The 16,732-nt window shown below is 47.1% G+C and overlaps 1 protein-coding gene across 3 annotated transcripts in view; it reads right to left on the minus strand.

The window, feature by feature from the left end:
• MPRIP (myosin phosphatase Rho interacting protein) overlaps positions 1-16,732 on the minus strand; it is a 170,738-nt gene that overhangs the window by 52,616 nt on the left and 101,390 nt on the right. For 2 of the 3 annotated variants that reach the window (XM_084641400.1, XM_084641401.1), the window contains exons 6-7: positions 10,174-10,384; positions 6,517-6,676 (exon numbers count right to left, since the gene is read on the minus strand). In XM_084641400.1, the coding sequence (XP_084497526.1) occupies positions 6,517-6,676; positions 10,174-10,384 (371 nt within the window). Of the gene's footprint in view, positions 1-6,159; positions 6,677-10,173; positions 10,385-16,732 lie in introns of all 3 variants that reach the window. The other variant, XM_084641399.1, reaches the window with a different exon arrangement.

Genomic DNA, 16,732 nt, shown 5'->3' on the forward strand with positions numbered 1-16,732 from the left:
AAAATTGCCCATCATAAATCCTGTATTTGTTGACAAACCCCTACAGGAGCACCACATCCAGGGCATAAATTAAGATATTACCACCTGGAGCTGGTCATGTTCCCTCTCTAGGCTCCTTGCTTGGTGTCAGTAAGGGCAGAGGCGGAAATAAATAAGGAAGCTCAGGAGGCAATGTGAGGTAAGGGTCATTTCCTTTCTCCAGCTGGTTAAACAGTTTCCAAAGAGCTTGTAAAACAGATTGTATTTGAGGGAGTAGGGGGCGATGGACTGCATGTGTCACTTGTGGGGGAAACGCCGTAGGAACCATCACACAAAAGTTGTCCAAGGAGCTGTCAGGTGGTGGAACAGCAAGGCCTGAAGAATCCGTGGCAGCTGGGAATAGGGAACAGGCATCCTTAGGTGGAATGCCAAGGCGGCGGCTGAGGAGGGTGTCGGGCGGAGCGCCCCGGGGCTCCGCGGCGGCTGAGGAGGGTGTCGGGCGGAGCGCCCCGGGGCTCCGCGGCGGCTGAGGAGGGTGTCGGGCGGAGCGCCCCGGGGCCTGAGGGTTCCCGGGTAGCTAAGAGAACTCAGGTCAGGGAGGGGAGACACTGGACGAAGAAAGGAGTTATGAAATCTTATGGAGAGCCCAGTCTTCCTCTTCCAAGGTGAATGGAGTCTCACGGCACCTGGCAGAGGGGACTGGGTGAGGCTGCCCTGCTTGCACAGATCGATCATCTGACCCAGCAGAGATCTGGGTTTGAGGGTGAAGGATTCATTGTGAGAGGTCGGTAACACACAAACACAACATTTCAGTGTATGCTGACCCCTGGCTTATTCCCTACCATTGTCTTGAAACCCTTTTTGTTCTCAGTCAGTCCTGTATCTGGTTTCCAGAGAGACACCCATATTCCTGTGCCTGGTTGGGGAGGACACTTGGGCTATATTTATTACTCAGCTAGCCTTTTCGGCGTCTGTGGGCACAGCATCTCCGCAAGGGCTCTTATTCCAACACCACCGAGTAAAAGCGCTACCAAATCCACCCAGAACTCAGCTAAAGGAATGTAGAACAACAAAAGCCACAACCCACACTACGCACTTGACTCAGACCCAGGCTGTTGCCTGCACCAGGGACAAATGACTGTTGTATTCATATAATTTCCATTTTACTATGACTCCAGCGCTAAAGAAACAAGCTTGTGGGCTTTGAATTCACTTCCTCTTCTCTCTTTGTTCACTGGCAATGCAAGCTGGACTGTGCAGAGATGTAGACACAGCATTGAACACCAAATTTATCACTGCAGACCAGCAAGGGGAGCTCAAACACAGACTATGTGAGACACACACCAAAATAGTGTTGTTGAAAGTTTCTCAGAAAAGGTGGGTTCACTTTAGATGTTCATAAAGAAGAGATTTAGAATATGGCAGACCCTTCCCACAGAAAATTGTAAAGGGGTCAGAGCAGGGGTACTGGAACAATTTGTATCGTTGGGGTGCTGAGAGCCATTGAATCAAACTATAAAACTTGTATATGATGGAAACTACTTCAAGCCAAGAGGTGCAGCGGCCCCCCCAGAACTCCTAGTTCCAGCACCTATGAATCAGAGGTTAAAATTTAGGTCTGAACAATCAATAGGATTCTTTTAAAACACAGTCCTGAACATTCACTATGATTATATTACTAATATAGGATCTCTTAAAATTAAAAAAAAAAAAAAAAAAAAAAAAAAGGAGTAAGTGTCTTTAAAACAGGACTACTAAGAGAAGAGGCTGCCCTAACTAGGGCTACTGGAAATCAGTGTATAGTGCTCTACTGTCTGGAGGTTCAATCCTCATGCAATAATTTAGGCCATGTCTACACTACCATTTATGTCAGCAACACTTTTGTGGTTGAGGGGTGTGACATACTGACAAAGCTACCGCTGCTCCTTGGAGGTGGTTTAATTATGTTGATGGGGCTGTTGGCTTAGAGTGGCTACACAAGAGATCTTAAAGCAGTGCAGCTGTCCTGCTGTAAGGTCTCTAGTGTAGATATAGCTTTGGAGTGCACTGGTGGAAGTAGGGGAGGAAAAGCTGAAAATACTGACAGACGATTAGCAAATTTATTTGGTTTCACTGCTTGACAAAGAGATGCAGTTCACTGGGGTCTGCATGAGGGTTGAATAATTCTAGGTAAATTCCCAGCATAAAATGAGATGGAGTACCTGTTAGAAAGTTACTGGACAGGATCATTCAGAATGCTCTGAAGCACTAAAGAAAAACTGGCACCTGCAGTCTGAGAAGTGAAGTTTCACAAATGCTCAATCTCAAAGGGCCCAGATTCAATGCAGAGAAAAACATGTAAACTAAGTAAATCAAATTAAAAAGCAGCCAAGCCAAGCAGAGAGTCGGGAAATGTTAATTTTTGAGTCCAGTGTTAAACCAGCTCTCTCCACCAAGTCCACCTGAACATTTGAAACACTGAAGTTCCCTGGCTCAGGGAAAATGTGACCTCTCCCGCCCACATCACCCAGATCACCTCCAGCTGAGACGAAGGTCATTTATAACTAGCTGCACTCTCTTTCAAAGCCCTGGATTACACTTGTATTCCTCCCAACTACCACTTCTCCGCATAACCCTCTTGGAACCCTTTTCTTCTCTCCTGTCAGTGTCCATGCACTTCCCAAACAATACCTTTCTGGCCAAGGAGGACTGAAGGAGGCCCTGTTCCCAGCCCCAGACATGGCCAGAAAGGGCTGTGCTGTTGAGAAGGGAATAACTCCCTTTCTCTCCTGCTTTTGGGGGACAGATCATCACTAATCCTAACAACTAGTTTGGGAAACACACGCCTTTGATTCTCACAGGCATTTATCTGCCATCTTTGTGGGAGGAAACTGTCAAGTTGAATATTTTGGAATAATTATCTGTCACTATCATCATCTTAGATCATTAAAGCTTGGAGCATTTTAAACACCTACTCCCCATCCATGACCATTTATGGTGTTTGTTTATATTTATTTTACTTTTCCCCCCTCAACTGTGAAACTAGAAACTTGCCAGTTTCACTCTATTTATAGCTGACTTCACACACTGATGAAAAGAGATCATTCCCACACTGCCCTGTCAGAGTGTGCCATCACCTTCCCCTCCCCCTCTCAGAAACCCACCTCTTCTCAAATCATGAAGATGCTTCTCTTTATAGACGGGTAGGTAAAACTTTTTAAGCACACAAGATTTGGGGCCTACACCACTGGAGAATGTCTCTTTAAATAAAAGAGAGAGGGGAGGAGGGAAAGCTGCTGCCTCATTGTGCTCAAACACAACCCTTCTCTGTTGGTGCTGACAATTCCACCCTCAACCCCTCTCCCAGCCCCCTGACTGCAGGCAGGAGGCAGGGAGGAAAGGGAAACAATTGTAGGGACATTGGGAGGGGTGTGTGGGGAAGGTTGATCACAGAAAGCCCTTCTGAGTGAGCTGTTGTCACAATCTGTGTAATGACAAAATGTAGGCTGGCTTGACAGGACATTAGCCCACCTGCCCCTGAATTACGACGAGCGACAATGCAAAAGACTTGTTTATTTTAAATCTTTTCCCGGCAGCCTCAGAAATCAGACAAAAGACACCCACCCTTGTCACTGTCATTGTGCTGATGAGAGTTTATTAAAGCATGTTTTTTTTAAAATACATAAATAAAAGCAAGAGCACAGGAGACATTCATCTGCCCCCACGCGCTAGGCAGAGTAAAGTCGCTTCAAATAAAGGCAATAAATTGATTGGACATAACATAGGAGAGTTTTCACCAATGTTGACACAGCAATAAAATTCAATCTCTTGCTGCTGTATAATAGCCTCAGGAGCCCAGGGGGAAAAAAAAAGGGGGCTGGGTGCAGTAGCCTCTGGGAGGAGGAGGAACCCATCCCACCAACCAGAAAGCAGCAGGGATGAAATAAAAAAGGACAATATCTAGCAGAAGCTCTGAGATCCTTCTTTTCCCAGGTATCTGTATGCCTGTCTCCCTCATCAGATATTCCATGCCCTCTCCCTATGCCCCAGTTTGAACACACATTTGCACACCAGCGCCCCAACTGGCACTACTAACTGTTCAGAAGTAACCGCTCTAAAAAGCTATTGAATCCAGGAGTTGCGCACACATCACTGCTTTCAGCTATGCAGCATCACACTGGGGCTAGGACTCAGGAGTTCCAGCTCCAGAAGAACACACAAGCCTCTAGTACCTGAACTATTAAGCTGGCAGCAGTGGTAGACCTTTTAATATTCTGTAAGCCAACCAGGGGTACATGTACCCCTGGGGGTACGCTGAGGTCTTCCAGGGGGTACACCAAATCATCTAGCTATTTGCCTAGTTTTACAACAGGCTACACAAAAAGCACTAACGAAGTCAGTACCAACTAAAATTTCATACAATGACTTGTTTATACTGCTCGATAAATTATAACGGAAATGTAAGCATCGTATTTATATTCTAATCAGTGTATTTTATAATTATATGGTAAAAATGAGAAAGTAAGACGTCTTGCAGTAATAGTGTGGCTGTGACACTTTTGTGTTTTATGTCTGATTTTGTAAGCAAGTAGTTTAAGTGAAGTGAAACTTGGGGGGTACGCAAGACAAATCAGACTCCTTAAAGGGGTACAGTAGTCTGGAAAGGTTGAGAGCCACTGCTATAAGCCAGCCACCAGCAGGTGACATGACCACACACACTTGAGCCAATGTTACACACTCAATTCACAAACCAAGAAATACTGTTCTTTCTCCACCCAGTGTAACAGGATGGGGTCCCCAGAAGGCAAGCACGGCATCTTTTCTGCCAGACACAGAAAGGACTATATCCTCAGGTGGGAGGAGAAAGCCAAGATATTGCTGTCTTTGAGTCTCGTCCTCCACCCAAGATTGCAGCCAGGCAGCGAAGCTACACACTGCTTGGGTGAGCACAGGTTAGACACAAATATGGTTCAGTTGCAAATCTAAATGAAGTGGAACACGCACAAGTGCAAAGCGGTGTTGCTTGTGCAATAGCAGCGGCTGTGCTTTGCAGTGCAGCTTCATGCCTGTATTAATTGTGGGCCAGTGTGAAAACAGTCCTCCAGGGGATGTGAAAAGCAAACCACAAGTGCTTGAGCGAACATGCCTGCAGGAACCCAAGTGCAAGCAAATCAGACTGACAATCAGCCCTCTAGCCCAGTGCCCTTATCTCATGGCTTACTCTACAGTCATCACATAAATGGGGCTTTTTCAGAGCAAGTTAAATCTATCCTTCCTCCCCACTGGGCCTCCTTAAACCCAGAAAAACTGAGCATGTGCACAGGACGCAAAGCCTTCTCCACTACGCTGTTTTGCCACCCACTCAGTTCTGCATCAGTGGCAGCCAACTCCCCTCTTTCCGAGATTAACACTGTGACACTTTGAAACCTCTCTCTGAGCTCATCAGACGATTGCATAACATACATGGCCCCAACACAGTTTATAGAAATACTCTAATTAATGGCGCCAGCTGCCACTTGAGGTAGGGTGGAGGAGGAGAAGGGAGGTACTACGGAGCATCACATGGCAGCTTACTGGAGGAAGGTCCAACCTACTACCCCAAGAGAAGGATCTGCCGAGAACCATCGGTAACCTGTGCTAACACAGCACTGGTGGGGATCACATCCTTTGCTGGTTAACATTGAGTGGATATCCTAGCTATGCCCACATCAGGAGCGCTTCCCGGTGGCTACAGGAATGACCTGTATATGAAATTGAGAGTAAAGGGGAGCCTGGAAAATAACAGAGACTCAGAAAGATGGCCTGGGTACAAATTTGAGGCATTGCTTTTCACTGGCTCAATGCCCCCCGCTTTGGGCAGCTGGGAGTTCGCTCAAATATCTTCGGCTGGGGATGGGCGACAAGAGAGAGCTGTTAAGCATGGATGACCCCACACCATCGGATCCATAAAAAGTGGCATGACAATCAGGATTCCCTCCCAGTCCATTTAATAGATTCAAAGGAGGAGAAACGATCACCAGTTAAGTACCTGGTTTAAGAGAGGAGGGCTCAGGACTATAATCGTCCAAATAAATCATTTCCTCTACAATGGGCTATGAAGGGCCGTCAGTCCCAGCACCCGCTGATTTACTAACAGAGCAAGCACCACCATGTGGTCATGGTCAAATGAGTTAAGAAACAGAACAGCCACTGGCCCCTTACCTTCTCTCGTTGCCAAAGAGCCGGGCCACCTCTTCCCTTCCAGGGCTGCGGGCCCGGGTCCTCTGCTCCAGCCGTTTCCTCTCCACCTGGAAGGCCTCCCGGTTACTGATCCTAATGGCCTTGGGAACATCGGCCAGGGTGGCGTACTGCCGACTGGCTTTGAAGGAAAGGGAGTGGTTCTTTCTTTCAGCTCCCCTTCCCCCGTCTTTGCTGCTGAAGTCCTTGCACGTAGGGTAAGTACTCTTTGAATCCAGGGAGTTCAGTGAGTAGCTGGAAACCATTCGGTTGTTTGAGCTGGTACCTGGGGAAGGAAAGGGGTGGCTGTGCTCCTGGAAGGGTGATTTGGGGTAACTGTACCTGTTGCTCGGGGTGCTGGGGCTGGGAGGGGATGGTGGAGGTGGCAGCTGCTGCTCTTCCAACTTCGAGTCTTGCTTGGTCTTCTCCAAGGAAAAGTAACCGCTCTCAACACGTGCCTTCCGCCCACAGTCTATCCGGTCGCCATTCATGGAGCTCTCATCTAAGAAACGGAACAGAAAACAAGGGGAAGGAGTTGGGTGGAGGTTACTACGCTTGGTTCCAAACTTGATTTTGCCTCCCCTCCATTTGTATAAAAGGGGATTTTAACACAAACTGCCTTGCCTCCACAGAACGGGAAACATCCACATAGGATTTTCCAGCATTACAGTGCCTATGGACCCAGACACAAACCTGACCTGGAAGACCCACCTCTGGAGGGAAACCGGAAGTCCAGTTTCAGGATCCATTGCATCTTTGGTTTCTGTGCCCAGAACTGCCAGAAAGGGTAAGGATAAGAACAGGTTTTTTGTGATGTGGAGACTGACCTGCTAGGAGGTGGACTAGGACACACCAATCATCAGCATTTCACACTTGGATTACTGAGCAGCCTACTATAGGTGCCACATGCAAAGCTCCAATAGACATAAGGTGGGATGGGTGCTTTTGACTTATTTACAGAGGGAAAAACTGGACAATGACAACAGAGACTTCGGCAACAGGTGGGAATGAAGCTAGCAGAATGCTATCAGGTGCCCAGCCAGCTTGTCGCATCTGGTCAGGAGCAGCCATACTACAGAAGGGCCAATAAAGTCCCCCCTTATTTCTGTGTCCAAGCACGCAATGATCTGACCCAGTCTGTCTCCACAGAGCCTTGGAGGAGGGACACAAGAACAGGGAAGAGCGGGTGTTTTGTTAAGACATACAGGGGAGGCTTCTCAACAAGTTGTACCTGTATATATTAGAAGGAAGCTCAGAGGTTCAGCCAGCAAACACCAATGCATTTCCTAATCACAAGTAAAATTAACTTTGGTGGTGTCTGATTCCAGTAAAGGGAGAAGGTCAGGAGAGGGGAACAAGAGAGAGGAAGGTGTGTTAACAGCTGGAGGAAGCGTGGCTCCATCAACAGCTCTTCATTTCTTCCTCCCCAGAAAAAATGGGGAGCTAGGAGAGCATTAAGGTCTCATTGCAATTCGGGTGTCAGGCCCTCCATTTGAGTGAGATGAAAAACAGCTGTATGCATCCTTTTGCCAGAGTGAATTAGTGACCACCAGCCTCCATGCCAGCACAGACAAAGGCATTAAGGAAAGGGGAATCCCTCCACACTGAAGCTTCTTGCTACAGAGGGCACAAAGAACAATTCCCATTTTGCATCCACACAACCACAAAATTGTGCACGAGCATTTGTTTTCAAGGGCCAAAACAGTCTGCATCTAATCACCACTGCACTTCCTGAATTGTTGGCCTCTAGAAGATTCTCCATGTGTAAGTTTGGAATGTGGAGAAAATCGTTTGTTCCAGGCAGACTTGACTTGCTGGTTGGTTGGTAGGTGTGTATGGATACACACACACGTGCAGGGAAGAAGGAGAGGCAGCAGAGAGGTCTACATCCAGCAGCGACTTTCCCATCCATTCTGAAGATCATAAGCTGGATGGTAAGTTACTGTTTTCTCCAACCGAAAAACAAGTAAATGAAAAGCAGCATCTGTGGAGGTAACACACACACACACACACACACACTCTCTCTCTCTCTCTCTCTCTCCCCCTCTTGCCCAATCGCCACATCCCAAGGTGTCAAGGGCAAAAGCCTATTGATTCATCAAAAACAGGGCTTTGCTGACACCAGCTAAATCAGAGAGACGCAAAGGGAGCAGTCTTCTTCCATTAGCTAATCCCAAGAGAGCAAGGAGGAAAGCAATCGCTTTAGCTAGCCTTTCAGAACATGCAACAAACTCAGCTTTCCCCTCCGCCCCCGATTTATCCAAGGGGAACACATAATACAAAGCAGGAAGAAAGTCCAGGCCTCTATTGTTTCATTTAGAACAATACAGCAGACTCCAGAGGCTTTCATGGACTAATCAAAGGAGACAAAATGTAAACAGCTGCCCTGATATAGGGTTGGGAGGAGGAAGCAGCGTCCCAGTGCCTGGCAATAAAACAGGACCAACTGTAGGCAAGTGCCTCTCTGTCTCCATTAGGGCACTATATCCCAAAGGGTAGGCTGCAACCCACTGGAAAGCTCTTGATAAGTCATGGGCCCAGTCCAGAGGGGAGACCACCGAGAGGGCGGGGGGGAAAGGGGAGGGGTTGGATAGCAAGCCCACCCCACACTCATCCTGCAGTGAGTGCTCCTGTCCCATGGAACTGGGCTGAGAGGGCTGCTGTGGGTGGTCGGTGCCCCATTCATGGGGCAGGGAAGCTGACCTCTGATTTTGCCTCCCTGCTCCCCATGCATTAGGACCCTGGGTGGGTTGCAAATTAAGACAAAATGCAGTTGGTGGGCTGCCATAGTGAAAAGTTTGGGAATCACTCAGAGGCTAGTATAAAGGGGGACGATCAATGTTCAAAAGCTCATTTATTTCAAAGGAAATTTCCTTGCCTTGGAATCGCACCCGTTAGAGGTGGGAAAGACCTGTGAGGTCATCCCATCCTCCTTGCCTCTGCCTTCCAGTATTTTATCCAGATTTCCCCTCTTTCTTAATTTCATCCCATTATTTACAGTTATCTCCTCCTTCTCTCCCCCACCTCCCCACCCCAGGTACCACCCTAGGGAATGCCGCAAGTGTTCAGATCTTTGTAGGCTGACAATGCGCTGAGCCATTCCCATTAGATTAAAACATTAAAAATGGGGAGGGGGGATTCTAGTTGTCTTTTCACTACTTATGTCAGTTTCTTCCTTATTTTGCACTTCACACAGTTCAGGACAATGAAATCAGCCCTAGTCCATGACTGTGCCTACCCAGGCACTGCCTCAATGTAAATAATATCACTTTCAACATCAACAGTGCAGTTTCCTTCTGTTTCTCTACGGCAGTTGTGGGATCTTAGATACTAACAGGTAGTTGGGTTTCCAAACCAGTAGGGGAACTGTTACATTTGTAAAAAAAAACCAAACAAACAAACCATAATACACAAAGACAAGAAACCATTTCAATTCATATTTTTAAATAAAAGCAAGTTTAGACCAAACTTTTTGACGAGGTCCCATTAAGAGAGCCACACCACTGCAGTTAAGACATCTGTGTAATAAACTCAAACTGCTGCAGGAAAACCTTCCAGTCCTAGTAACAACTTGGGGTTAATCGGCCATTAATAATAGCATTTTGCACTTTGAAAGCACCTTCCATCAAAGGATATCAAAGCACTTAAACAGTAGGCTTCACAACATCCCTGTGAGGTAGGTAAGGTATTAATTAGATCCACCTTTCAGAGGGGTAAGTTAACGCACAGAAGCTTTTGGGGTGATTTGACCAACAATCTCTTGGGGCTGTGGCAGAGCCAGGAAGTGACATTGCTCACTGCTCCCATGGACCTCCTGAAGTTGCAGGTACTCAGCAGTTTCTGAGCATCAAGCCATAGGAGTTTCATCTCCCAGACCCTGCTCCAGTCACTACACAGCACAACCTCAGGGTGAAGAAGAAAGTTCCCCACAATCAGGTATCGAATGCTATGAGGCTAGAGGAGAACAGAAACCAGTGCCAGCATCCCTCTGGTCCTTACCTTCTTTACTTTCCAACATAGGTTCCTTCAAGGAGCTGGCAAGCATGGCCTGGCTCTGTATGGGGCTCTGGGCTGGGCTGATGCTACTGCTCCCATCCAGTTGATCTTTGCCCCTCATTTCTTCTTGCCAGAGTGTGGACTTGGTAGTGGGGACCTTCTCTGCATTAGGAATGTTGCTACTGGTCACAGCCACCTTAGCGGGGCCAGGTTCCTGAAGAGAACAGGAAAGACACTCGGTATCACTGCACGTTCTCTACGTCCTAGCACCAGTCATCCCGATTTACCATAGGCAGGTAAGTCCTTATCTAGAGACACATGGACCACGTTACCTCAAGCTCTTAGACCACATGGCATTTCAATACACTTACAAAGGGGTGTGTGTATTTCCCTTCCCTGAATGATCTGATTTATATATTTCAAATGCTGGCAGGTCTAAGTGCTTCTCCCAAATGGGACAGGCTAATTCAGGGCTTCCTTAAGCAAGGCAGCTAAGCACCGCTCTTACAAAGAAAAAGGAAATGTCTTTAATATGCTCTTCCGAGGGAGGGATCCAAAAATGGCCCATATCTCCCTCTCCGTCCAGCTGGAGAAAGAACCAGAGCAAAGGTAAGCTCACAAATGAAGGAAGCCTACTGACCCTGAGACGAGGCAGATATACATGGTAGGGGCCTCTTTGCTGTGCTGTGCTTTGTTTTCCAGGAGGAACTGCCCCTCCCAGCTCGGCAGACAGGACGCAGCACAATACCGGAGCTTTTAACTGTTCGTTTGTGTAAAGTTCGCGCTCATGAAACCATGAATTAACCGAGCCCTAAAGCTCGGCCAACACACGCCAGGCCTGGCTGTGATGCCTGCTGCTGGCCCTTTCCCAAGTAGGCGTGCTATAGGTCTGGTGCATCTGAAGCATGCTGTCACCAGACCAATGAGCACAGCACACGCATTTGAGATGGATTCTATTTCAGCGTGATCTTTCTCTAATCTATGGGGATCAGCTTCCTTGAGGGGCTACTGAGGCCTAGCAAACTCACTTCATTTTGACCCAATCAAGGACAAGAATGCTTGTGAAAGGTCAGTGCTATCAGTTGCCACAGAACAACCTCAGTACAGCCCAATAGGTATTATAAACACTTACATGGCAGGAGATGTCTAAGATCTCTCGTTGTTGGTGGAGGATCTTACAAGATTATTATTATAAAAACACTTTCTTCCCCGAGGATCACAACTACACACACAGAAATCCAGCAATGGAACCACCTCTGGGGCAGAAGGTGGAGATGGGATATTCTGGCCAACCAAGGCATTGAACACGCATTCTAAAAACCATCGATGGATTTATATTCTGTGACATTTAACATATGGGCTACCTGCTTTGACCCCACCACAAACGTTTACTCTGAAGCATCCTCACACCCAAGAAACGTACACATCTACCCCCCATGCCACCTCTCTCTCTCTCTCTCTCTCTCTCTCATCTTCTGAGGACCGGAAAGATCAACTTCAGCTGCAAATCATTTCCATTGGGATGGCAGGGAACAGCTGGCCCTGGACACCACTTCAAGTGGAAAGCCGCATCGAACTCTGCATTCTTCGGCCTTGAGCGTGGCTTTCCCCTCAAAGCAACGTTTCACAAACTGTCAGCACCTGAGAGAGAAGTGAACCTCGCCAAGAAGGGAGGCTTTGAAGCCCAGCCAGGCCCTGGATCTTGGGAAGTACGGCCAAGAGCGAGAGCTCTCAGACAAACGTGCCTACAATTTGGCAAAGCTGCCCTCGCCCAGTCCATCAACAGTGGATGTGGAGAATGGCCTTGAGCCAAGGCTCCATGTGCATTGAACTTCTGCCCAGAAGACCTTCTTAGAGACAGGACTTCTAGAGCCCACCGAGTCACATTTCAACAAGGTTCCATTTGCAAGAAGGCAACTATTACCTGACAAATTCCCTGGCTAGAAACAACGAGCACAGTCTACCTCCGGGGCTCCTCCGGTTTAGACAAAGAAGGGCTTTATGTGACTAGAAAGCAGATAATACATTAAAGGGGGTGGGAGGAACACCTGAGTTGCACCCATCCCCCCACTTGAGTATATTTTACAGTTAGAACAGGGGTTATTTTTCAGCTAATACAAGTCCCACCCTCTAGCCTGGTTTTCCAGCTATTTCCTGCCAGGCTACCAGCCCCAAGCCGCACTTCCTGCTGAGAGAGAGATTAGCGGCTTCCCAGCATTACTGCCTGGGAGCCCGGAGACAGGGCTGCAGGTGGAAATGTCACATGCCTTTTTCCTCTGGCCTATACCCATTTTTAAACAGCAGCTCCTCACCTTCACTTTTGCAAGGTGCTGTCCATTTCTACCAACAAGCCACAGAACCCCCAGCTGGTGGCATATGGGCTAAGTCAGTATTCGAAAGGGCTTCTGACTGTCAATTCCCATTTTGCATCCACACAACCACAAAATTGTGCACGAGCACACGAGTCAGCTGGGCCGACTGTCAGCAGCGGGGCACATCTGAGCCCTTCTCACCTGCATGCTGTCGCTGCAGCACAGCGGGTGTAGGGCTTTGACTGATGTATTGACAAGCACAGCAGGGACGCAGTTATTACTGAATGAGCGCTGAAGAGGTGTGAAGCGATGTTTATTAACACCTGAAGCTTAGCTTCTTGACCTTGCGGTTGTTCCCTCCCTCTTCTGCCTGGTCCACCTGATAACCTGGCCCAGCCCACGTCAGCAGATTGATTTATCGTTTATGGCTCAAAGTTACAACAAAGGGAATAAGAATTTCTGGCCCTCTGATGCAGCCCCATTGCTGGCTGACAGCGTCACTCTGGAACCCCCTCCATGCGCCAGTCTCTCAAATGGATTTTTCTCCCATTACATCATAAGCAAAACTTTTTTTCTGTAAAGGCAGCATTCTGCCTAGGACCTCAACATTTAGATGGTTTCTGTGGAGTTGCCATTAGATAGACCCTGTGTGGGCCCAGAACCTTCCCACTCAGCTCCATCCCCTTTCACGATCATGTTTAAAAACATGCACTGAACACTGAGCAAGGGGACAATCTCCCGAGAGCTTAAAAAGAAAGAGGTAACAAAGCTACTCTCGTCACCTGAGCTGAGGCCCGGGAGCCTCCCTAACCTCTGGGAACTGAGTTCAGTACTTGCAGTTAGACAGGAAATTCTGTCCATGGGCCTTTCATTTTGGAAACAGAGGAGCTGTTATTTAGGAGGTATACTGGAATCGCCCCAGTCACAGCAATCCTACATAGAGCCAAGAGGTCTTCCATTTTGTTTTTCACTTCAAGGCCTTCTGCCCTCCTATATCAATAAATCTGATATCCCCCACAATCCCTACCCTAGCCTTCTGCCTCCAGCCAAGAAACAAACTCTTTCCTTCCATGTGTACACACACACACACACACACACAAACACTCACTCTCTAAAGCAAATCCCCTTCCCGCTGTGTACACACTTACACACACTTATTTCCCTCAGTCTCCTGCCACTGACAGTCCGGCTCTTAAACCCCCGCTGCCCTTAACATAGGTCCCGTGACCCCTACGCCTCTCTCCTCTGCTTTCATTTGCCAGCCAATAAACTGAGTTTGTTTACATCAGAAAACATTTTTGTGCAATGGCTTCAAAAAAGAATTAAACCTAGAGAAATTCATTCCCTATTGTTCAACAGCTGAATTAAATCATTTATCTGGTCTGGTTTGCAACGAGCCACAAATAAAGAAAAAATGGAATGCCTTAATGCCTGAGATGGCTAAATGGACATTTACTTTAAAAAGAGAAGAGATATTTAACACAATTTAAATTTAGGAAATACCAGTTATTTTAAATGCATCTCCAAGTATGACTGGCCCTAACATAAATCAGCAACAGCTGCCATTTTACTCAATATCCTTGCAACAGGAAGCCCAGTCCACTGACTTAGTTCGTGATGAAGAAAGGACAGTTTAGCAGGTTAATGCATGAGAAGGGATGGAGACGTTCACAACTGGCGTAAAGTTCAATTCTATTAATTAGGGAATTTTTTAGAATTTTTCTTAGAGTCCCTGAGTACTTATCAGAACAAACCAATGATAAATTAACCACAGCCAGAAATAAGATTTAAAAAAATTGTGACAGCCCTTCACAATGTCTCTTGACCACTTGACACAGGATGGGCAAATCAAGGTGAATCTTAACTATTGTATTAGGCACAATGGGCTGTAAACCTATAACTCACTGGCTCCCCAAGCACAGTGCTTGCTGCTGAGAGTTATCCCACTGAAGTCAACAGGATTGTGTGTGTTATTAAGAAGAAATATGTGTGTTTGTAGGCTCAGGCCCTTAGATGCTCTGGTGATTTTAAATATAGAAAAGAATCTGGTCTCTGCTCTCACACGAATATATTATAAATACAACCATACACGCATATGCCCACATTTTCAAGGATGACTAGCAAGTGCCTCAATTTTTAGATACCTCCCCGGAGATATTTTAATGGGTTATTTTCGGAGAGTGAATATTTAACCATCTTCTGAAGGTCCTTTAAGATGTCTCCAACTGGGCACCCAAAGTTACTAATCTCCTTTGAAACTTTAGTCCATCTATGTGTATTAATGAATAGGTACACACATATATATCCAGAGAGAGAGAGAGATTGAGAAGGACACAGCTGAGCAAAGCAGCACTGCCCAGGCAAGTAGGCAAGGTGGCTTCTTTCCATTTCTTTAGCTGTTTAAATTTTGTATTATACTGTCACCCCTTTGCTGAGTTGTAGTAGATGCCTGGGCCTTGGAGACCAGCTTTCAGTGGGAGCTGAAATCAGCGCAGCACAGAAACAGAAGTCCTGGAACAGTGGTGACAACAAATAGCACGGAGCCCAATCCCTTCTTTCAGGGATCTCTGCCCAAATACCAATGTCCTCGTTTCCAGGGAGCAATTCTGCACCAAGAACTGACTCCAGTTAGAGACATTAAAGCAGAGAGCAAGGACCCTTGCTGCTCGTCACCCCCACAGAAAAACAGCAGAAAACTAGCCACTTGCCTGCATTTCCTTCCAAGATTAAAAAAGTGCTCACATGCTAAGAAAAAACACTATATTTAACAGTGCCATGCACTGACCCCTGACTTGATATGGTTTCTGGCTAGGGAAGAGCGGAGATGAGAATTTTCACATTTTTACAATTAGATCAAGCCATGAGAACAAGAGCTGAAATCAGTTTTCCATGGAAGGGCTCATGCCACTTTACTCCAAGGCCAGCAGCAGCTGGTGTGAGAAGACCAGAGCTAAATTCCTATGGCCTGTGCTATGCAGGAGGCTAGACTAGATCATCACAGTGGTCCCCTCCGGCTTAAAAATCAATGATGTTTCCCAGCCACCTAGAAGTGTTTGCAGGTAAAAGGAAAACAGATCATGAAAGTGATCACAGCAGCCAGTGCTGCTGCAGACAATATTTGCTGCTGGATTAGGGGTATTTTTTGTTTTCAAAAGGCTCTTTTCCTGCAGAAGGAGAGAGGCCTGACAGGCAGCCAAGTTCAATAGAAGCCCTTTCTTTTCTGGTAACCGTCTCTCCATCCCCTTTAACAAGCTGCACTGAGTTTGTGGTGACAGCTTCTGGCATGGTGGCTTGAACCACTCCGGTGCTGCATGGCCGGAGCGTGAGGTTGGGATCAGTTCATTTCCAGGCTGCTTTGGGGAGAAGGAGAAAGAGAATTGGAAGCTGTGGCTGCTTTGTATTTGACACAAGGAGGAAAGCAGATGGGGAAGCGGGTAGAGTTGGTGAGGAATGCGTGAAGGTAAAGATAAAAAGTCCCACTCTGGCTGGTGCTTAACGCTATCCTGCCGGAGCTGTTCTGGCAAACAAAATCTCTGTAGCAACAGATACACATGGAGTTTCCTGCCTTCCATTCCAGCCCTTGATTATGATGGAAAGCTCCCAGTTTCCTCACTTAGCTTCCTGGCTTTGAGGTTTCGCCTGCATCACCCAGTGACCCAGCTTTAAGCATCTGCTGCACAGCAACTGGTTTGCTCTTCTGTAGAGCAGAATACCGTACAGGATGTGACTAAGTGGGAATCTTTTGTAATATTTTTATGAAGCCTGCGTGTGCCTCAATGTCCCCTATGTGCTGCAGAGTTACCTAGTTTTGGGGGGAGGGGAGGTCTGTTTGCTCTCTGGGCAGCATAAAGCACAGGCACCTAGCTGTCTGGGACTTGGGCCCCATATTAATGGAGCTCTTGAAAAGACAATGGCAAATCCAATTGCCCGTACATGGACACCTAGCAACCAATGACCCACAGAGATATGGATTTCCCTTCCTCTCCACAGCCCACTAAGCCACATCTCCCCAGTTCAGGAACAACAGGGGGAGGAGTGTGAGGTGGAAGTTAATTTGGCTGCAGGAAGCAGTCGGCTGGGGATACATCTGGACTGAGGCAAAGGGAGGTCAGAGGGACAAGGCTTTGGGCTGTGTGCTGACCAGGATGGACTACACTGTAACTTTCTTTTCTCTTTTCAGAGTAGCAGCCGTGTTAGTCTGTAGTCTGTATCCGCAAAAAGAACAGGAGTACTTGTGGCACCTTAGAGAC

Source organism: Lepidochelys olivacea (assembly GCF_965140295.1).
Source record: "Lepidochelys olivacea isolate rLepOli2 genome assembly, chromosome: 10".
NCBI classification, from domain to species: domain Eukaryota; kingdom Metazoa; phylum Chordata; order Testudines; family Cheloniidae; genus Lepidochelys; species Lepidochelys olivacea.